This window comes from Rhea pennata, chromosome 5, assembly GCF_028389875.1.
Source record: "Rhea pennata isolate bPtePen1 chromosome 5, bPtePen1.pri, whole genome shotgun sequence".
Lineage (NCBI taxonomy): Eukaryota > Metazoa > Chordata > Aves > Rheiformes > Rheidae > Rhea > Rhea pennata.
In genome coordinates this window covers 24257454-24280103 of record NC_084667.1, presented here as the reverse complement: position 1 = coordinate 24280103, position 22650 = coordinate 24257454, and the positions used below count along the sequence as shown (strand labels likewise).

General features: G+C 36.0%; 1 protein-coding gene across 4 annotated transcripts in view; it reads left to right on the top strand.

Annotated features, from left to right (window-relative positions):
* CAPRIN1 (cell cycle associated protein 1) overlaps window positions 1-22650 on the top strand; it is a 37298-nt gene that overhangs the window by 5672 nt on the left and 8976 nt on the right. For 3 of the 4 annotated variants that reach the window (XM_062575809.1, XM_062575808.1, XM_062575811.1), the window contains 13 exons: window positions 4625-4687; window positions 5767-5853; window positions 8336-8574; window positions 8717-8799; window positions 10913-11050; window positions 12175-12227; window positions 12314-12400; window positions 17499-17654; window positions 18560-18668; window positions 19150-19211; window positions 21119-21229; window positions 21784-21933; window positions 22117-22267. In XM_062575809.1, coding sequence (XP_062431793.1) covers window positions 4625-4687; window positions 5767-5853; window positions 8336-8574; window positions 8717-8799; window positions 10913-11050; window positions 12175-12227; window positions 12314-12400; window positions 17499-17654; window positions 18560-18668; window positions 19150-19211; window positions 21119-21229; window positions 21784-21933; window positions 22117-22267 — 1489 coding nt within the window. The remainder of the gene's footprint in view (window positions 1-4624; window positions 4688-5766; window positions 5854-8335; window positions 8575-8716; window positions 8800-10912; window positions 11051-12174; window positions 12228-12313; window positions 12401-17498; window positions 17655-18559; window positions 18669-19149; window positions 19212-21118; window positions 21230-21783; window positions 21934-22116; window positions 22268-22650) is intronic. The other variant, XM_062575810.1, reaches the window with a different exon arrangement.

Sequence of the window (22650 nt, the reverse complement as noted above, 5' to 3'; positions counted from 1 at the left end):
TTGATGCTTTTCCTTTTCTTTTGGAAAAAAATGTGTTGGGAAACCCCACTTTTTCTGGCAGTGCTCCTTTGTAACATTAAATGTGTTACCACTGGTAATGTTTTCATGCTGTGTAGTGGGGTAGGACAATCAAAAGGTTAAGTAATATAAAGTGAAAATGAAAGTAGGACTGTATTGATCAACTAGAAGGTGATATAAAAGGACACACTTATAAGTCTTTATTCACAAAGACAAACCTTATCTTGTGTTCTAGAATTCATTTGTTATTGTAAAGGGAACTTGTTTACCAGGGAAATACAATGCACAGAAAAAAACCTATATTTCTAGCACTGTAGAAAATTTACCTATTAATTCATAGCGCTTACATACTTCCGAAGGAGAACATGCATATGCAGCCACCAAAACTTTCAGGAGTTTCACTTGTCTGTAACTTATTTTAGATTACTGAAATAAGCAATTTTTTTTCCTGTAGTCAATTCATCTGAATTGTAGCTCTGCTTAAAAGGTTCCTTTACATTTGAAAGATCCGTAAGTACCATACAGTTCTGCATTGCTTTGGGAAGGAGGGAGTTGATTGGATTGGGTTCCTTACTCAGCTGTCAGTTTGGCCATGTGGCCATCCAGGCTGACATGTGGAAAGGATTAAGACTGTGTGGTGAGCAGGGGGAGAATACCCCTTTTCTAATCATTGTTTTCTGGTTTTAAGTTGATTGTGAGACTGCAGTCTTGGAACTAGTATTGTTTTTTAACTCACTCAAAAACTGTGTAATGCAGTATGGATATATTTTTTCCCAAACTGTAAAACTTCCCAGATATTTGGAAAAAAAAAACAAAGAATATTTACAACTGTTAATTCAAAATAATTTCAGTTTAAACTGGAGACCTAGGTATTTCATGTTTGGGAGTACTGATATTAATACTTACTTGCACCTTCTTGAGTATAAATCAAAACTGAAAAAGCTTATGGGGACTTTGTTAGGGATGAAGTTAATATGAAGTGTACTTTTTGTGAATTTTGACTTTCATTTCCATGGGAAATGCACAGGACTACTATTTCAATTTTGTACTATTTCAATTGCTTAATGCTGTTTAAAAATATTTTAAATCTGTTTTCTGAAATACCTCAGAAACTGTATATAAATCCCTCTTTTATTTTTTTCCTTTTTTTAAACTCATAACTCAGTGTGCATTACAAAATTAGTTTGCCTCTCCCCTTCCACATTGCAGCTTGCCATGTACAGTTGTGCTATGTAGCTGGTATAAACCACATCATTGAAATTATCTGGTTAAATATAGTGCCTCCCTCCTGCTTCTGGCCCCCTTTCTTTTAAGGGTTATTTTTACTCAGATCATTCTAGTGATCTAGTTTAAGCATAGCACTGTAAATTGATTGTATCAGCATAGCTGAGTGGTCAGGAATTTTTAAAACCAGTATTGTTATTGAAGCTGATGTCATGCAACTGCACTTTTTCCCTTTAGGCTGACATTTTTGAGGCTGTTCAGAGAAGTTAATGAGGACTTGAATGTGAGGGGAAGTATCTGTTACTATAAAGTAACTTGATATTCAGATACCTATTAAAAAGAGATACAGGGCATACTTAAACAAGCCTGCCTGCACACCCCCCCCCCCCCCCCCCCGGAACCTTCTCCCCCCCATGACTTGTAGCCTGTATGTAGTACTTTTCTCCCAGGGAGCTCCAAATTACTTCAGGAATCCCAGTGGAAATAGAGTTGAAGAATGGTTGCTTCTTGTCTGCAGGACTGGAGGCTGCTGACTCATGAGCTGCTTAATAGACAATTCATGTGCTTGCTTTGGCCACTTATTTTTTTTTCTGCTGGTTTGGCTTTTATGGTTCAAAATGCTTATCTGCAAGACGAGCAAGGCTGAAGAGATACGCATTCTCTTTTTAAAATAAGAGAATCTTCACTTCTTGCAGGCACTGCAGTAGGTTGCCAAGCAGGAGTTTTACTGCAGTTATTTTACATCACTAATGCTGCTGCTAGCTGACAGTGCAGATTAACAAGAAAGCATTACACTTGCTTAATATTTTTGTGTTGTGCCATATTTTGATCTTATACTGTCTTCCAAATTGTAGAAAAATGCTTACCTGGCACTTGAAATCTTTGTGGTAACGTGCAACTGAACACATTTGCTTGTTCCCTGCATTGCAGCTGAAAGGGCTTTTCATCTTTTACCGTGTGAGGTAGGGACATAGATGCCTTTAGAGAAGAAAAATTAATAGGAATAACTTTTTTTGTATTAAATGGCTAAACCAGACATATTACACTTTGTTTTTTGTTGATACAGCTGAATGAAACCAAGTGAATAAAGGATTTACATTAGACTTCAACATTTGATCATTTAAGAAAAACTTGTGCGCTGCCTGAATAGGTTATTGCAATATGCTTAATCTGAAGATAACATCATGCTGATGTAAGGCTGCATGGAAAAACTATACAGAGTCAATTGTATTAGTTTAGGGTATTTTCATCTCTTCCCTCCCCTGTGCCCGTAGCCAGCAAAAAGGATTATGTGAGCCTTTTGCAGCATAATTTTGCAATGTGTGTTTTCTTCAACAAAGCTGACGTGAGTAGTGTTGTTCTAGAATTTGGTGTTCTGTCCTGTTTTTCTTCTGTTGTGATTGTTTGTGGGTTTGCGTTGGAAACTGGATCACAGAAATTGTGTGGGTTTTTTTTTAATACGTTTTGTAGACACTGTTTAACCAGAGTCATATTGGCAGTTCAGTTTTCTGTGGACCTCACAAACAATTGCACCAGTATGACTGAGGGAATGAATCTGCAGGATTGGAGTGAGTGGCTTCAGCAAACAAGAGCTTGTTAAAATTTGTCTGCAAAGCCAGTTTATTGTATGACTTAAGCCACCTTAGTCAGAGGAGGCTTCAGTTAACCTGGCTGGCCTTGCACTGAAGCATTTGAAATGTTTGAGCTCTTTAGCCTACCTTTTGACTCTTCATAGCTCGACTAGGATCTCTTGAATTGCTAAAGCTACTTTTGCTGTGATTGTCCAGCCGTGGCATCATCTATTCTAAAAATAAGACAGTATGTGTTAAAAGTAAATTGCTTTTAGCTCTTGTTGTGGTAGATTTCCAATATGCTGAATGTTCTCAGGCCAATTCTTTTTATCTATCTCAGACTCTGGTTTCTGCATTTGGCTGCTGTTACACTGTTAGTATCTGTCTCCAGCTTGAAATACTTACACAAATGATATTGCATTATCTGGAGCTTAGGAAGCTCATAGTTCTTTAACTAGTCCTTTACTAGCTTTGATGTACTCAAAGATGAAGTAGTCAAGTGTTAGATTTAACCTGTGAGATTTTCAAAGAAAGAACTGTTTTGGAGAGCCATATCATGTTTGATACGGTGACATACCAAAAAAAAGTCATACAAATGTGTTTGTGATTTGTGTTTTATTAAGTATCAAATACCTTGTAAGACAAGCTTTGTTGTTAAGCTGTTTTAGACTTCAATGTTTGCAAAACATGCTAAGCTTTTCTGATCAGCTCTTAAGATGGGGCATAGAGGTGAATTAGCTAGAAAAAAAAGAGCATCATATTTTAACTGAAATATCCTGGAACGATAGCAGAAAATACTGTCACTCAATAGCAAGTAATTCTTGGTTGCATCAGAATTTTAATTTTTTACATTTGAAAAGAAGTGATTCTCATTGCTTTCCTCTCCCTGTTGTTATTACTGTGGAATAGGAAGATAATGATAAAGGAGTCATTTTAATGAGACCAAAGTGAATTTCATAGATATGTGGTCAGGTCTATCACCTGTAGAAATGCTGAAAAGTTAGTGTTTAGTTTTTAGGTCTGTTATCCTACAGACTTTGCTTCCTTTCTAAGGCCATTAAAACTTGCACTTCGGATCCTTTGTCACTTCAGGCACGTGTAAGTTTACCTGTTGTTTTGTTAACATCAATGCCTTCCACAATTGTGTAAGGAAACAGATAAGAAAACTGGTCCAGCCAATAGCAAACCTAATTATTTCTGTCTCAAAATTTTTCCTCTTGGGGGAAAAAAAAATCTTAGTGCTCTCTGATGAGAAATATGTTAGAGCTATTCATATGAATTATATTAGTAGGCATTCTTGCACAAAAGACTGGAAACTTTAAATTCTTCAGGACTTTGTGGTAACTGATATAAGTACAAAGAATTACAGTTCTGAATCTTGTTAGCAGTGACAGAGTTTGTTTCTAGTCATATTTTTGGTTTTATATTGATATAGTGATAATCAGCTCCTACTCAGGACTGAGTTTAGCTCTCTTGTTTGGGCTAAAGTAAATGTGCGTTGAGATTGCTGTCCCCATTAGGATAAATATGTGTATCCTTGGAATTTATGTGTACATGAAGATATATTGTAGTAATCAAAATAAACCATGAGTATTTGTCTCTTGGAGAAGTATTTACATCTTTTTAAACCTAGAAGACAAGTTTTCTCTGATATTATTTTTACATGAATGTTGTATGTTTGTATAATCTGTTACAGTATTTATTATAATATCACAGTTCATAATTTTGTGACACGATACAAGTAGAAGAGAGCATTAACTAGATTTCATATTTATTTTAACCCTTCCTAACAGTATTTTATTTATTTTCAGAGCAAACTTGATGATTACCAGGAACGAATGAATAAGGGCGAACGTCTAAATCAAGATCAACTGGTAAAAAGAAAAAGCCTTATGCAGATCTCTTAACTTGTTTGATCTTAGTTGGAGAAGGAAGGGATGAATTTCACTTCTCTTTTTTAAAAGCTACATTTTTTTTTCTTTAAGAGCTGTGAGTTGGCCTCAATTTCTTATTCCCTAGAACATCTCTGTTCTGTTAATAAACTGAATAGATAGAGAAATTTGTTACAATACTTCGTTACGCTTGTTGAGGTTAGCTTCTAAATAAGCTGCAGTGAAAACTGGCAAGCATTATAACCTACTACTGCTGAAAAAACTCGTGATACCTTTGGGATTTTCTGGACATTTTCCTTTTCTTCCCAGAAAACATGTCCAGGGAGAACTGAAGGAGCTTAATCACTTTGTGGCAACTTGTAAATATCATGCAGCCTAATTGGAGAAGTAGCTTAGTCCAAGTTCTAAAGGGTTCTAAAAATAAGACATATCCATGTGCATATCACAGCCATCAGCGCAGCAGATTGACACTCCGTAGACATGTTGGATGTCCTGCATATATAACCTCCTGGCTGAGGCTATTTCTTAAAAGTAGGTTATTACACAGCTTGATTCAACAGCCATTTTCTAATTAAAATAAATATGAAGCAAATATAAATTCGGTTGTATCGTACAAGCATGCATATTGGTATTTCAGAGATTTCTTGAAGCTTGGAAATCACCAACAACATTTTGTTGGTGGTTTTCAGCATAATAAGGGCTAAGAAAAAAAATGTATCCTTCGACGATTGCAGCTGTTCACATTGCAAGAATTAGTTGCTTCCCTGGAATTGTGTGGTCTTCTAATCTGTCTAGGCTTAACTAATCGCTTTGGTTCTTTTGTGATAACTGAAAACTGAAATATCCAAGAAACTGCACACTGTAGAAATACATGCAAGTCTCAGCTACGCAGTATTTTGGCCAATGAGAATCAAAATTTGACATCATATTGTGGCAGTCCCATTCAAGGGTAGTTATCTTTACAGCTGTCTTGCTTAGAAACAAAACATGTAGGAAGTTGCTTGTTGAAAGTATATATTTTGTTCTATTTGTGATGTGTTGATTTTTCTTCTCTTTTGAAGGATGCAGTGTCAAAGTATCAGGAAGTGACAAATAATCTGGAATTTGCTAAAGAACTGCAGAGGAGTTTTATGGCTCTGAGCCAAGATGTAAGTAAAGAACGAATGGTCCAATGTGGGCTAGCAGCTACAATAGGAGCACTTAAGCTTCGAACTGTCTTTCAATAATGCTAGATAATGCTCAGTAGCCTCTGTTTATAGAAGATGAAATGCTTATGATGTTTGTTTGATTATTTTCTATTACTGTTAACTAGTTTGCATCAGTTTTTTGATTTTTTTTTTCCTAAAAGATTTTTCTGAAGACATAAAGATATCATAACAAAAAATACTTTTTTTTCACAAAACATAACTCTTGAAACAGTTTGATTGTGAAACAGGACTGTCATACAGTGTTATATGCTACTGCATGCTGCCAGTAGTAGCATTTTTTTAAAGAAAGGAGGAATTTCGCAGGCTTAATTCTTGTTGGTAAGATGCTGAGGGTTTTTATTTCTTTATGTGACTATAGGATATCAAGTCTCAGCAGATGGATGCAGTACAGTCCTTTTATCAAGATTCTTCCTATCTTAAGTCTAACTAATAGTTAATCAAATAAAACTACAGTATGGGATGTGTTTCAAGACTTACATGATTTTCATGAGTGTGTTAACTGATTACTGTAAAAACAAATTCTTTTGCTTTGTTGTTTCATCAAGGATGTAAAATAATGATGTGATCAAAAATAAATTCTAAACGTAAAGTAGGCAGTTCCAGTAATACGAGCAGCTTTGCTTTATTTTTCATGCCAAGAGCTTCAAACAAAACAAGGCACTTTAGACCTCTGCTGTTACATTGTCCAGAAGAACTAACCTGTGGGGAAGCTGAAATTTTAACCCATACTACAGAATTCGGAGAATTCTAAATGCAGTAATGCTATAGAGTTAATGAATTATGGAAAGAGGAGTAACATTGGTGAAGTTCATTGTGTAGTCAATATTAGCACAGCAGACTGCTCTGACAAATGTATTCAGTTTATGAACAGACTGTGGTAATTTCAAGGGCATCAGCATCCATTGTAAGCTGTTTTCTACATTTGATTCAGTTGTAAATTTATATGTCTTTAAACCATTTCTTTGCTTGTCTTGCATTAGGGTTCTGTGAATGTTTATGAAAAGTTAGTAACCAAGAACTTTTTTCTTCTGACGAGTTTGTTCAGAAATTTAATATCCCTAGTCAGCTGATTTTTAAAAGAAATTAGTGAATCCAGGACTAATAAATTGGTCCTTTGCTTTCAAACTTGCCTACAGTTTTCCGTAATTGGAGTTAGCTCTCATAAAACTGATCAGAATATCAAGTCAAGTCAAAAAAAAAAAAAAAAAACCCACAACACAATGGTTTCAGAGAGAGAATGTTACTTTCACAGGTTGCATTTGTCAAAGATTAAAATATTCTGTAATTACAAATTGAGCATGCTGTATTTTGAATGCGGGGTGCTTGGATTAAGAAAAAGGAGAATAAGAAATGACGTGGGTTCAGACATGTGGGATGTGTAGTCCAGTGTTACGACAGCAGTGGTAGATGGTATTGAATAGAGTACAAAGCTGATCACTATCACTCATCCGTTACCTTTCAGCATCCGCAGCCCTTTTAATGGGGAATGTTAGCAGGCACATCCCTTTCTATTCGCTTTAGTATCTATCAGTAGACCTGTTATCAATGACTTTATTTAACTTTTTTTTGAGCCTGCTGGAACTATCTTCCCAGCCTTTCATGGCAAAGAAATCAGTAAGTTCCCTCCTATGGTATGTAAGAAACAGGAATCTTTTTATTTATCTATTTTAAGTTGATCTAGCTTCAGTGTTTCCTGCCTTTGGGGAATATAATGAATAACCAGTCTGTTCCCTTATATGCTGGTCTTTGTGTGTGTTTGTTTTTAAAACCTGGATCACCCTTACCCATCCAAATAGAGGAGCCTGAGACTGTAGTCTGCTCATATGGCAACTGTTCCGTCCCCTTAAAACATTTGAGTTAGCATTTTCTGTACCTTTTCTAATTCTTGTGTGTCCTGCTTGAGTTATGGAAATCAGAAGTTTTAAATAGCCAAGGTGTTTGCTTGAAAGTTTTTTTTTTTTTATTATTATTACTTTTGCCACTTTTATCTAGAGAAAAATTACTTAGGACTTTATGGAATAACTCACGAAGGAAGCTGATAATACCAAGCTGGGTTTGTTTCAGGTAATGGTTTAGTCTGAAGCTTTAGACACTTGTTTGTAGCTACAGTTGGTTTAATGAACTGTTTGTCAGTCATACAAAGAAACACAGGCTTCAAATAAGAATATGATCAAAGTCCCAATATATTTCAAGATCTGTGGCTGTGACTCAAGTTTATCTTATTTGCAGGCATTTGACTTTGCTTAAAAGATACTCTTCTTATTTTGCAAGTTATTCTGCTCTAATGTTGTATTGATAGTTTGCAATTCGACAGCAACATTCATCTCTAGTTACCAATAAAAGATATTTCAAGTATAATTTTTTTCCTCTTAAGTTCACCACAAAGCAAAGCAGTTTAAAGGTCCTTTTTCATTTTGAGCAGATCCAGAAAACAATAAAAAAGACAGCTCGCAGGGAGCAATTGATGCGAGAAGAAGCTGAGCAGAAACGTTTAAAGACTGTACTAGAATTACAGTTTATTCTGGACAAGTTGGGTGATGATGAAGTACGCAACGACTTGAAACAAGGATCAAATGGAGTACCAATACTGACAGAAGAGGAGCTGACAACGCTGGATGAATTTTACAAGCTAGTTTATCCTGAACGGGACATGAACATGAGGTAGACTTACAGTAAAGTGCTTTATGATTACCAGTCTGTTAATGGTATTTGTCCCATTATTATTTAAGGACTCAGCAAGGAATCTGTTACACTCTTCTTAATATTTTTCTGAGGTTTCTTTTTTTTTTTTTTTTTTTTTAAGGTTGAATGAGCAGTATGAACAAGCATCTGTTCACTTGTGGGACCTACTGGAGGGGAAGGAAAAAACTGTTTGTGGAACAACCTGTAAGTATATTTTCTGTATTAAGAGACAGCACACTGATTTTGTGCTAAAACTAAGATAAAACATTTGGCATCAAAGAACTCTGACTGCTAAATATCCTTGTAGTTTTTTGGAGTAGCTACTTTATTTTGGACCTTATCTGGACTCTAACAGAAACTTACAAAGTGTAAACTTACTGCCCTGTGTATTTGTTACTGATGCAGCATTACTCAGTACTTACCTGAGTCTGTTTCTGCTGTTCCTACAGTATTTTGTTGCTGGTGGTGCTTAGTAGCAACTGCTTGTTCTCTGGAAATTTGTCTTTCTGTGTCTGGACAGCAAACTTCGTCAGTAATAGGACCTAATATGTAAACTGGCATGGTCTTACTTAGTGTAACATTCCACTCCCTTGTTTCCTTCTTAACAAAAAAAAAAAGGAGGGGGGGAGAAGACATTTTCTCTTGCCATATTCTAAAAGTAGATTGAGAGGTTTTTATTCTCGTAAAATTACAGTTCTGGTTACTTTTCTATATGCTCAACAATATACTTTTTATTTGAAGTAGAACAGAATTGTGTGGGGCAAGGGGCTTAATATTTCTGTTATAGCTTTCTGAAATCAAACAATCTAGTATTTTTAAAATTGTAGGATGCTATCAAACTGAAATATAAAAGACTAAATCATTATGTCTCATTGCAAATATAGCTTATGCTAAGGATATGCTTTTTGTTCTGTGGAGATTTTTGAATCTCCTGGTTGGAAATAAATAAGGAAAGCTTTAGGGAAGGTTATCCTTTTTTGTAAGTAAAATAGGTAACAGCTTTTTTTTGTTTGTTTGTTACAGTATAGCAATACTGAGATGGTGAGTTTATTCTCTTCATAGAAAGTGAAATGATAGATAACAGTTTTAATGCTAACTTACTTTACTAAGAAGTAATAAACAGAATTATAATGTAATATGGCCTTAATGGTAATAAGGTTTTTAATTGTTTGCCAGAATAGGATTCCTCAAGTTTTTTTTTCTTTTTTTTCTTCTTTTTTTCTTTTTCAGGTTAGTACCTTTTATTTAATGTTTGTTTTAAAAGGACTCAGGTTAGTCTCATGTGATTGTGATGCTAGATCACATTTTGTAGATTAATGTTACTGAGGATGAGAAGATAGGTACCAAGTGTTTTTGAAGAGCTGGAAGGAAGAGAAGGTGTGGGAGTAGTTATCAAGAGAGAGATGATAAATGCTCCTTAGGGAGCCAGTCATTCTGTTACTTGATTAAGTTGCACTGAGTGTTGTGTCTGGATCTCAAGATGAGCTTTTAGTGATGTTGTTGGCAGCCACTGCAGGTTTGCTTTGTCCTATAACTTGGGATGCATTTTACTGTATTTCTGTGTTCTTTTATGTGTGTCTATTGATGCAAATAACAAGCATCATCACTTGCCAAATGTGGATTGTGAATCTTCATTTTTCAATCTGTTTTATTTTTTTTTTGGCCTAAGCAGTCAGTAGTACTGCCTTGCCAGTATGGCTGTACTGATTTGTTTTAGATTAAGAAGCTACAGTATTCATCTGAGGCTCTTGAGTGCAAGTTTTTGCTCATTTTACTTAAAAGGCCTGTTCTGGTCTGCTGACCTTAGGTGGGGGGAGCCCTACAAAGATACTTATTTTGTAAATATGTCTATTCTGACACAGCTAATCTATAAGGATTTGATTTACTGTAAGCTTTTCTTTCTTTCTTTTTTATAAGAAGGCATTATGTAGATTACAAAGAAATTCAATTACAATCAAAACTTCAGGTTCCTAAACTCAAGAATGAGCAACCAGAGGGGTTTGTTGTTGTTGTTGTTTTGTTTTGTTTTTTGAAATATCAGTAATAAAAGTATGGTGATTAAATTGGTAAACTTTACCTCACTTGAAAGTGTTTCACGGATTTGCAGAAAAATATGTACTGATGTTATTGTCCTTGCCCTTCAGATACTTGTTGTCTAAGGTGTATTTTTTAATTTAATAATATAGACACTAGTTCTGGAACAGGGCAACAACAACTTACCAGCAAATGATTAAAAAACATCTGGGATCTTTGTGAGGAAAGAAAAAGGTAATTAGAATTGAGTGACCGTTAATCTGAAACTTACCTCTTTTCCCAGATAAAGCTCTAAAAGAGATTGTTGAACGTATTCTTCAAACAAGTTACTTTGATAGCACCCATAACCATCAGAATGGATTATGTGAGGAAGAAGAGACAGCACCCACACCTGCAGTTGAAGATCCTGTAGTAGAAGCTGGTAGGAATATGAAGATCCATTGTGGTTAATATGTTGTTTGTAGTCTTGTGCTGTCCTGTGTTAGGTTTAGCTGAGTTGGTTAGAGCATGGTGCTCATAATGCCAAGGTCATGGGTTCGATCCCCGTATGGGCTACTTGCGTTGAGGGTTGGACTAGATGATCTCCAGAGGTCCCTTCCAACCTTATCAATTCTGTGATTGTCTTTTGGTGTTCATCAGAATGATTAAATTATGAATGCAATTTTAAGTGCAAAAAACAATTGTCTCTGATTTCTTCAGATTCCTGGAGAGCTTCACATTACAATTTATAAACAAAATTCAGTTTGTCTGTGATATTTAAAATGATCACAGATTAACGTTCAGATCATTCTGATTGTGTGAAGCTTTTCTGCTTTGCAGTGGGTCCAGCAGTTAATTATTCCTTAGAAAGAAAGAGTTCTTTGTAGCATATTGAAGAAACTTGAGAGCATAGTAACAAACTTAGTTTTCTGCTCATTTCCCCCTCCCCCCCTTTAGAGTTATGTAGTGGAGGAAATTGGAATTGGAGGAACTGAATGCAACTCTTTATAACAAAAAGAAAAAAATGATCACTCCGCCCCAATCAAAACTTGGAGTGTCTTTATTTGCTTATTTTTCTGTTAATGTTCTGATGTCTTTATTTTCCATATTCAGAGATACAGTGGTTCTTTTTCTACCTTGCAATCTCAAGTCTGTTTCTGATCCCAATAGGTACTTAATTCTTTGAGGTAGCAATATTGAGATCAAACTTACGATCTAATCATAATTCTGCATTCTTCTACCTCTTTCCCCTTGTCAATTTTGAAGGTGTGTCAGGAGACAACTTCTTCCTCACAGTATAGTAAGCTTCCAATGTTAGGTATTAATGTCACTCCAGAGTAAATGTACATCTGTGTATTCACATATCTAATTCTGCTCCTGTGTGCTAGTTGTCCATAATACTGCTTCTGATGTTTTTGGTAAAGTAAATAACAAGCGCAAATGCATCAGGTTTCCTCAGAATTCTACTTTTACCAAGGGAGGATTTTTTTTTTTTTATTTGATACCTTCTTATCTTTTAGGTTAGTAAAGTGCTTGTTTGCTGAAAATGGTATATTTTTCTTACAGAACCTGATCCAGCAGAAGAATTTACTGAACCAACTGAAGTTGAATCAACTGAGGTATTATTCACTGGAAAGATAGTCACTTTGTACAGTTTTAATGCCTCGTACTTTTACTTTCATACCCTTTCTTATTTTTATTTTAGTATGTAAACAGACAATTCATGGCAGAGACTCAGTTCAGCAGTAGTGAGAAGGAACAGGTAGATGAGTGGACAGTTGAAACGGTTGAGGTAAGATCTTGTGTACTGCAGGTAAAATTGCAATCCCTATTTCCACTGAATCACAATTAATGACAGGTTTTAGTGTTTTGCTCCCCTCCCCCTCCCCAATCCCACCTTATTTGATGTACGTGTATTTAAATAGGCTTAGACTTGACCACTCATTCTTCAATTATGTATTCAGCTCAGAAGTACCTAAAATAAGAACTGTGCCGCCTGGCTAAGTTTGTAGAGAACTTGCATTGTAGAGCAGTGACTTACTTGAGCAAATGAGATTTAAAAGCTAGGAATTGTATTTTTGGAGACTTAAGATAAAAGAAAAAAAAACACTTTGGTGCAAATGTAGGACTTCAGTTGAGCTGCATAGTTGCAGACAGCATGGCATAGTTGTGCATTTGTGCAGTTCCATGGAGAGACCACTGAAAATCTGTCTTTCAAATCCTCTCTATGGCAAACTGCATATACATGTAATTCTCTCTTAAAATATACCTAAATGTGCTTCTCATCTTTTTGCTTTTAAGAAATACTGTTCTTACGATACGTTCAACTCATTATTACTTTGCAATTGAGTGAGTGTTCACTTGTGATGTTGGTGGTATGTTGCTATTGAAATCTGTTCCCAGTTTAGTTTGAAATGCTAAGTCAATCATTCTGTTATGCTAGAATGTGTGTTCTTCATGCACACTGAAAGGAATAGTCATATGCAGTCCTTCAAGTTTTTTGATACACTTGGTGCTTATGTCTCTGTTAAGAACATAAATGAATTGTGTCTTTCTGGTGTTGGGGCAGATTAGTCTGTGGAACTCAGCAAGTTCCAGGTGGTCAGTTTTTTAGACTCTCTTCCCTTTAATTGTATGTAGTATATTCAAGCTCTTTAAGCATTGAAGCAAAGTAAGAATTCATCAGCAGAGGTAAAGAAGGAGGAGCTATCTTGATACTGTCCATTCTGCTGGATCCTATATTCAGTCTAGATTAAATTCATATTTTGTAATGTTGAAGACCATTAAGAGAGTTAGAATCATAGAATCAGTAAGATTGGAAGGGGCCTCTGAAGATCATCTGGTCCAACCTCCCTGCTCAGCAGGGTCACCCAGAGCATGTTAGACAGGGTTGCATCCAGGTGGGCCTTGAAGACCTCCAGAGAAGTAGACTCCACAGCCTCTCTGGGCAACCTGGTCCAGTGCTCCGTCACTCTCACAGTGAAGAAATTCCCCCTCACGGTCAGGCAGAACTTCCTGTGCTTCAATTTCTGCCCATTGCCTCTTGTCCTGTCACGTGGGACAACTGAAAAGAGTTTGTCCCCATCCCCTTGACACCCTCCCTTCAGGTACTTACATACATTGATAAGATCCCCCCTCAGTCTTCTCTTCCCCAGGCTGAAGAAGCCCAGCTCTCGCAGCCATTCCTCGTAGTGCAGGTGTTCCAGCCCTCTGATCATCTTCATAGCCCTATGCTGGACTAAGTTAATAATACTTAGGATGGATGAGAGGCTTCTATAAGGAACTGAACAACTTTGCCATATGTGTAAACAGTTCTGATGGTATCTTGTCATAGTACTCTGTTCGCTCACTAAAAGACTTTAAATCACATTCCATGACGGTATTTTAAGAATTAAAACAAAAGAAAAAAAACTCCACTAAAACCATGCTTTAAAGGGATGCATGTTTTGGAGAGTATACTTGAATGATTACAATAAAATGAACTCTTTAAGACTTGATTGGATTCTGTCTATTCTGAAACATATCTGATGTGTTTATGGCAAGTGTCCTGAGTAGCCCAATCCTGTGTAGTCCTTAATATAAGTAGTATGGATGAGGTCATGAGTGTATGGGAAATACTGTTATGCTTGAAGCCTGTTGTTTCTCTCTTCTCTTAAAGTCTAAGGCTACGTGTTGCACAGTTGAAAACTCAGACATGTCCTCAAGGAAGAAATAATATGCAATAACTGTACTAGTGTGGTAAAAGGATACAGTTTGTAGTTTTGTATCACTTACTTCAGAAGTTCGTAATTTTTCATACCTCATTACTAATCTGTTAAACCTGGGTTATACGAGTTTTGTTTGTTATAGAATAATAAAAGCAGTAAGAATACATACGTCGGTTCTCCTTTTTGACCCAATTTCTTGGACTATATAGTGAGCGATTTAGAAGTATTTAGGGTTGCAAACTGCTTCTTCATAATTAAGAACTTTATTTTCTAATGGATTTTAACACAAGAAGGGGAAATTGAAAATAACTGTTCTTGGAAATGACTCTTGCTGTTCTTGCACCAAAATCTCATTCCTCACAGGAATGGAATTGACGTGTCTTTAGGGAAGATTGTGGTATTTACTGTAGAGAGCTTTTCTGTGCCTCAGCTCGATAGTTGTAGCTTTAGTATATTAAGAACTGTGAATGATAACTGAGGTATTTTGGAAGATGAGTTTCTGAAAGAGCACTTATGTAGAAGATTTCTGTTGCTGTTGATGAAGAAGGCTGTCTGTCACATAAATTTTCTACAGTAGCTATCAAGTGGAGAAGATACGTTTGAGATTTCTGTAGTACATCAATAGTTTGAAGTGACAGCATCTCACATGATGCTTCTATACGAGCCCTCTATGCATTTTAAACTAATGAATTTGCATATGAGTTCTCAAGGCAAATTTATCTTTGAATTGAAATAGTGTTTAAATTTTGATAAAGATGTCTTATATTGGTCATAGTTTTGAATGTTTGTTTTCTTCATCCCTTTCTAATGACTATCTCAGTGACTGAGCCTGTTCTGTGCAGAGTTCTCTGTGTTGTGCAAAATTGAAAATTATGTTCTGTGAATGCCAGAATACAAGGTCATTCTGGAGGACCTATGGTCTTGTTAAGCTTCTGTTCTTACCTCTCCTCTTTTCACTTGTGCCTGGCCTTCGTTCTCTTCTAATCCTGTTTGAGCAGCTCTACTTACTGAGGTGGTAGAAGTGGACTTTGAGTCAAGCACTTTTGGGAGATTCAGCTTTCCTAAAAATTCTTTTTTGTCTTGCTACTGTTGCACCAGATGAAGGGAGATGTTTTGGTTGAGCAGCAAGTTGCTGGGTCACTCCCCCCCCCCCTTCTTTCTTAATGCTGATCCTTATACGTAAGTAATTTCTGTAGCTCTTTCATGAAGCAAATTGAGTTAAAAAGCTGGAAATAGAGCTTGTGTGTTAGCAACTTAAACAAAAGTTTAACATCATGATTAAACACTGTCAAACTACCTGGTAGGGATAGCAAGACTAAAGTAGTAGGTCTTAAACAATTCCTTCTAACATTAAAAAAGAGGTTTGAAAAAGACACTCTAAAATATGAAGCATTATCTGTGGTTGGTACTGTAGTATTTGTGGGAAAAGGATTGATAAAATTTTGTCCCTGTTCATACTCTTGATTATTGAAGATACCAAATTGTTATGAATGGCTTGGACTATGTAAGTTGACTGATGAAAGTCAAATAATTAAGAACTTTTTATTAAAACCATATAGGAGGTGAGTAGCTGTTGGTTTTACCTGTGAAGTTTTATCTACTCCTCTGGCCTGATTTTTTGTTTTCTCTTGTTTTAAAGCTTTATGCTTTGAGAGGGTGCCATATATGTGCTGTAAATAACATTTCAAAAAGAACTTTTTTTGCTCACAGGGTTTTCTTGTTTAATTTGGTAATAGTCCATAATTTGAAGTTTGGAGACTGTATAATACAGAAAAGTAGAGTTGCATCATGCTTCTTTTCCACTATTGGCAGCATTAGGGTATGCTTCCCCAGGAATTCTCAAAAGAGCTTATCTTTAGACAGCTGACACTTGTGAATGGAATCTTAAAGAGGAGTATAGATGTGGTTAGGGATTTGTTCAAGGGAAAAGCCACTTTAAACTTGTAGGCGCTTGCAGGTGTTGCATGTTACATGTGAATAATGTTTGGATATCCAAGCAAGTAGGCACCTAACTGTTAGAGGATAATTTGAGGATTATTTGAGAAGTTTTAAAAAAGAAAAAAAAAAGTAAGCTTTGAGGGTGATTAAGAAGGAGTTGAAGTTTACAGACTGGTAATCATTTGTCATGACTACTGCACTGCATCTGTCTTCTACAGTTCTAATAAGAAACTGGATATTATATGTAAGTTTAATTATGTTGAACTTTCAAGTACATATGTGCTAGATGATGTACTGTATAACCGTAAGTTTAAGGCTTGCCTGTTTATGTGGAAGATTATTAACAAATAATAGGGTATTTAGAGTGATTTCTGGCAGTAGAGAAACTGTAGACAAGTTATTGACAGCAGTCCTGTTTTTGAAGGACAAGTGATGTGAATGCGAAATGACAATGGCATTTCTGCATTATGGTAGTTGCCTAAAGAACAAAACAGGAATGTAAAAGTGCTACTTTTTCTGCACTTCAGCCACTCTTCTAACTGTCTGAATTTTCAAACAGCTTGATACCAGATGTTATCAGATACTTCTCTTCAGCTTTCCTTGTTACTCTGCTGTCTTTGATAAGGTTGTGTGTGAAAGCATCCTGCTGTTTCTTACCTTCCGGGCCAGTGCTGAAGTACGTCTAGTTAATCCTGTCTGCCCTTTTATGTATGGTGAAGTTCTTACAGTCTTTCTTTGTCTCTTTGAGTTTCCTTGTCCACTGTAGTTGTGCTTCTATTTCTGGCCTTATTTATTTATTTTTCCCCACTCTCCCATTATTTTGGAATCTTCTGCCTAACAACACTGCCTGCTGTTCTCTGAGACCAGAAATCAGTTCAGGTAGGATAGCACTGAAGAACTCAAGTCAGACTAAGGAGACTTAAATTTTTTTGGAACCTTAAGGAAGACTCACAAGTTCTGACTGGTTCATAATGAAAAATAGTTAGACTAGCAGGAGAGCAAATAACATGTTGAATAAATACAGCCCTAACTTTCTAGTCCTATGGAGTATTCAGGTCAATAACTGGGCATATTGATGTGACTGTAAGAGGTTATAGTATTCTTCAGAAATACTGTTGTAATTACATAATGAATTGGACAATTGCCATAAATTACAAAAACAATTGAATCATTTTGTTTCTCTTCTGTACAGTGTTGTGTGAAGCTTGAGCTGAAATTTCAGTCAATTGCTTGTTTCTTTACTAGGTTGTAAATTCACTCCAGCAACAGACACAAGCTGCATCTCCTCCAGTTCCTGAACCTCACACGCTCACTACTGTGGCTCAGGCAGACCCTCTTGTTAGAAGACAGCGAGTACAGGATCTTATGGCACAGATGCAGGGCCCATATAACTTCATGCAGGTATGATGAATTCACTGTGGTGATATCAAGATGGAAGCAATAAACAAAGTAACACTTTCTGTCTGCTAGTCATAATTTAAAGAGCCTGCTAGTCATAATTTAAAGAGCCTGCTGCATTTTATTTGAAAAAACAGAATGATCTTGAAAACCTTATAGTGCTGTACAGCCAAGATCTCATCCAAAGTCTCAAGCCCATGCTGCTGTGAAAGTACAATTAGAATGTTACTGAACCTTAGTTCTTGTTTGTAGTAAATACACAGTGAAGGCAGGAAGTTGTGGATCCGTGGATGCTGTAGCATAAGCCACTTACTGAGACTAGTTATAAAATACCTCTTTCTTTAAACTAGTTTTAAACTTTGTGTTATAAAAGCTTTCTAGAAAACATGAATAGACCCTTTCTAGAATGCTTTTCAAAAGTTCTCAAAAGGGTTTCCTGAAGTTTTTAGCAGCTTTACATCTGAAATTAGAAGAACTAGAAATGCATTGGGAATGCATTGGACTTATCAGAAAAAACTCGACTCCTTCTCCACAAAATAGAGTAAACAAGTTAGTAAGAAGTGAGGCATGTGCTTACTGCGTTCCTTTTTTTGCTCCTAGTATGTTTAGTCCCTTCTTAACTACAAAGTGCAAATGCTAATTTAGAATGAAGAATAAGAGTAAATCACCTACTATTTTGTCTGATCCTTAAAACCTGCCTCTAGTTATTTTTGGTCAGGTAAAAACTAATTTGTATTTGTTGACTGATTTTTTCACTGTGATAAATATATTTAGAGTTTTTATTTCAAATCTTGTAAAACCATGAATTGATTAATTTTGTACTTTCTTTATTGTGACCTTATCATTTCTATGCACAGAACATCAATATTTTAAGAGTGCAGTAAATTGGATTTTATTTATTTTTTTAGGATTCTATGCTGGAGTTTGAGAACCAAGCACTTGATCCTGCCATTGTATCTGCACAGCCCATGAATCCAGCACAGAATTTGGACATGCCACAGATGGTTTGTCCGCCAGGTTTGTAGTGGTAAATCCTAAGAGAGAATATTGAGGAAGCCTCAAATCATCCATTAGAAATGCTTCAATTACTGTTATATAGTAAATGGATCATCACAACTGATAATAAGTAATGTTAAAGTGCATTTTTCAGGAAATGCAATTGCACTTTTGAGGCATACTATTTATAGATCTGTAATTCTCTGTTGCTTCTAGGTTTTCCTTAAAAGTGTGGAACATAAACTTTTTAAAATCGGTAAAATATATCTTTTCTTAAACTTGTTTTCTGAAATAGCTGAATTATTTTGGACAATTTAGAAAAAATACATTTTTAATAGAATATATATCTGCTACTTTGTATATAACTCTTCGGTGCTAAAGGGGCTAATATCTTTATGATGATTTCATGATGATGAGTATCAAAGTTACTGGATAAAGTTGTAAGGCTATTCTGTAAAAAGTTTAGTTGTACTGCATATTACTTAAAATTACTTTATTTTAGTTCATGCTGAGTCGAGACTTGCCCAACCCAGTCAAGTTCCGGTACAACCAGAAGCTACACAGGTACCATGTTTAATAAATTGTTTTGGATTCTTAATTGACTTTAGTCTTAATAAGATTTGATTCCTAAGTTTATCGGAAGCTTGAAGGAAAAGCTGAGGTTCTAATTTTGGGAAACTGTTTTTCTTCAGTATCTCTTCAGCATTGTCATTACATAGCATAAAACATGTATTTAGTAATACTTATAAGACAGTGCAGGTTTTCTGTAATGGAGTCTTATTAGGCATTGCCGCTTTTGGAAGGCTGAGGTACGACTTTATTGAGGAAACTGCATTTAGAGTTAGAGGCCTCTTAAACCTGAGGGCACAAGCACTGGAGCAGTTCCATTTTGTTATGCCCATTAGAATGGACCAGTGGATTTCCTGGACTTCAGTCATAAAATTCATTGTGTTTATGTGATTTTCCTAGGTCTTTCTGTAAACTTCCGCATAGCTGAGCATTAGGCGCCCATCAGTTCAGATGCGTATGTCATGTGACACTGGTGAATTTTAAAGGTTTTTTTAACTTATGATTTCCCTGTCTGTTCTACTCAAGATGGACTAAGAAAGAATTTGACATAAGTCAATATTTGCCTATTAGTTTTCATGCTAAGCTATATGAAGCAATATTTTTGTTTTACATGGAAACAAATTATCCTTTATTTGTTTGCTTGTAAGTGGCAGAAATGCCAAGAACAAAATTAAAGGTTAGTATGTAGCTACTGGGCTGTTTCAAGCAAGTGTCAGGCCACAAATAGATTTGATAGGCTAATCATTTAGCTTCTGTTGTTTTAGACTTGTTCTATTAAGAATTAATCACAGTTGCTTTCTTGGATAATACTTCAATATTGGGGTTGTAAAGCTCTCACTCTGAGTTAGAATGCTGTTTTTAGTTGAGCTTTACTGCAATTCCAGGTTAAGTGCAATCTCGCACTGCTGCAATGTAAAAGTTACCCTTTCCGTTAAGATGGTATATGTTTCTTACTGAAGTTTCCACTGGTTAGAGTTTCATGATTGTGCCATCTCTGAAGGACTCTGCTGATCTCAAGTAATGAATCTTGATCTCTACAAATACAGATCAGAAGGAAAAATCTGAGCAAATTGTATGTCTCAGACTGATGTTAGTGTAAACCACTTCCTGCATCTTGTCCAGATAAGCTCTGAAAGTTTAAGTCACTCATTTCGTAGCAACAGGAATGTGGTATTTTTTCCTGAGCATGCATGTTTTTTCATCTTTAGGTGTGCCTGGTCTATTTTTTCAGTATTGTTGATTTGTGGATATAGAATAACTTTAAAATCAGAGGGTTTTCTCCTTATGAGCTTTTGTTTTACAGTGTTAAGTGGTGCCTGTGACTGACCCTAATGTATTCTTTACCTTATTTTCCCTTGCTTCAGCCAGTGCTGCTACTAATTCTCTTAGGAGACTTGCAAGCAGTGGCTAAACTATCTCTGCTTTTCCTTTTGAATGTTCAGAGAGGTGATTTGAGCAGACCCATCACTGATGATCAGTTTCCTCTTAAAGTCCCCAACAGCCTTAAATGTGAAGTCCTCTGTTCACTGGATGCCCTGTAGGGGAGTTTTTGTGGTGGGTGTGGTTGGTGGGGTTGTTAGTTTTTTTTACAGCTTTTAGTTACAGTTTTTGATTGTGTAACCAAATGAGGAAGCTTATCTTCAGTTCAAGCAAATACACATTCACTTGATTCAGAAATACCCACAGAATAAAATTTGACTTGGGAATATGAATGTCAGAATATATGAAATGAAGAAGTTGAAGAGGGTAGCTGAGGGGGAAGAGTACATAATTTTTAATGTTAGTAAAAACTTGCTGGAGTATCATTCATTCCAGAGTTCTCTGATACTGTTTGTAAAGCTCTGTGTGAGTGTCAGCTGACTTATGATGGCTTTTGGTGGTGGTGGGGTTTATTTTGTCAGGTTCCCTTGGTTTCTTCTACAAGTGAGGGTTATACAGCCTCCCAACCCATGTATCAGCCTTCTCACACAACAGAGCAACGGCCACAGAAAGAATCAATTGACCAGATTCAGGCAAGTCAGATTTCATGGGGTGGGGAGGACTCTATGATTTAACATTAGTATACATTTTCTTTGAAAACAAAGCTTTGTAATTTTTAGTTATCTATCAGTAGGGACAGTTCCATTCCATTAAGTTCAAAATTTTGAGCCTGTCTGTTACCTGTATCCTTAATAGTAGGACTTTCAACTTACTGAATTGTCTACTAGATTATCTTAACTGTTTAATTAGAAGTAATGTTTCAGCATTAGCACATGAGATCCATATTGCTATTTTAGGCAATATGATTTATTGTTGACATTGGTTAGGAGTTGTTAGTTCAGAAACTTGTTCATTTCCCCCTTCAGTTTTTTCTAGTTGTGTTTCAAGGTAATGAGGGAGAAGACTGCTAGGTTTTTCCTCTCCCATTATGCTGTCGTCAGTGAGACTGTTCAGCTGAAGTAGAAAATACTCATTTGTTGAGGTGAATTGAGGCCTTGTCTCTTAACTTTTTTTAATAAAGTGTTCTGATGCTAATTTTCGGTACTATTCAAAAGCTGCTAAAATGCTGTTTGTTTTTAATTATTAGGCTTCAATGTCACTGAATGCAGACCAGACTCCGTCATCATCATCACTTCCCACTGTAACCCAGCCCCAAGTGTTCCAGGCTGGATCTAGCAAACCTTTGCACAGCAGCGGAATCAATGTTAATGCAGCTCCATTCCAATCCATGCAAACAGTAAGTAGTAAATGCATGTTTATTTTGGTAATCATTCTTTTTGTTGCTGTTACAACGCTTGCATCAGTGATATACAAAATACTTTTTGTTTATTTGCATTTCTGTCTTGCATGTTTATTTACTTTATGCAATGAGGAACTGTAAAGATGGAGTGAAGCAGAGAGCTGTTTTTCTAAATTATAGGTATTCAACATGAATGCACCTGTTCCTCCTGTCAATGAGCCAGAAACCCTTAAGCAACAAAATCAGTACCAGGCCAGTTACAACCAGAGTTTCTCCAGTCAGCCTCACCAAGTAGAACAATCAGATCTTCAGCAAGAACAGCTCCAGACAGGTAAATGTGTTTTAGTCAAAACTCAGAGGATGATATTTTCAGGAAGCAGACAGTTAAGGCTGTGAAGTTCTAGGAGGTGAAGCAAAGCATGTCACATATCCTCAAATGTTCCTACTCTTACCATATTTTCCTCCTGGACAATGCTAGTTTTTGTTGCTTCATTTTGCACCCCCAATATTCTGCTTGCTTTGAATATCCAGCACAGGGTGAAATTTAGTGTGCATCTCTACAACTGCCAAAAAAATTTTGCTACTTGATTCAATTACATATGGTTGGGTTGTTACATGGTTTTGGAGTGGACGTTAAGTTCTTTTTGTTTGCTTTGTTTTTTTTTTTTTTTTTTTTTTTGTTTTTAATTCATGACTTAATTCATGATTATTCTA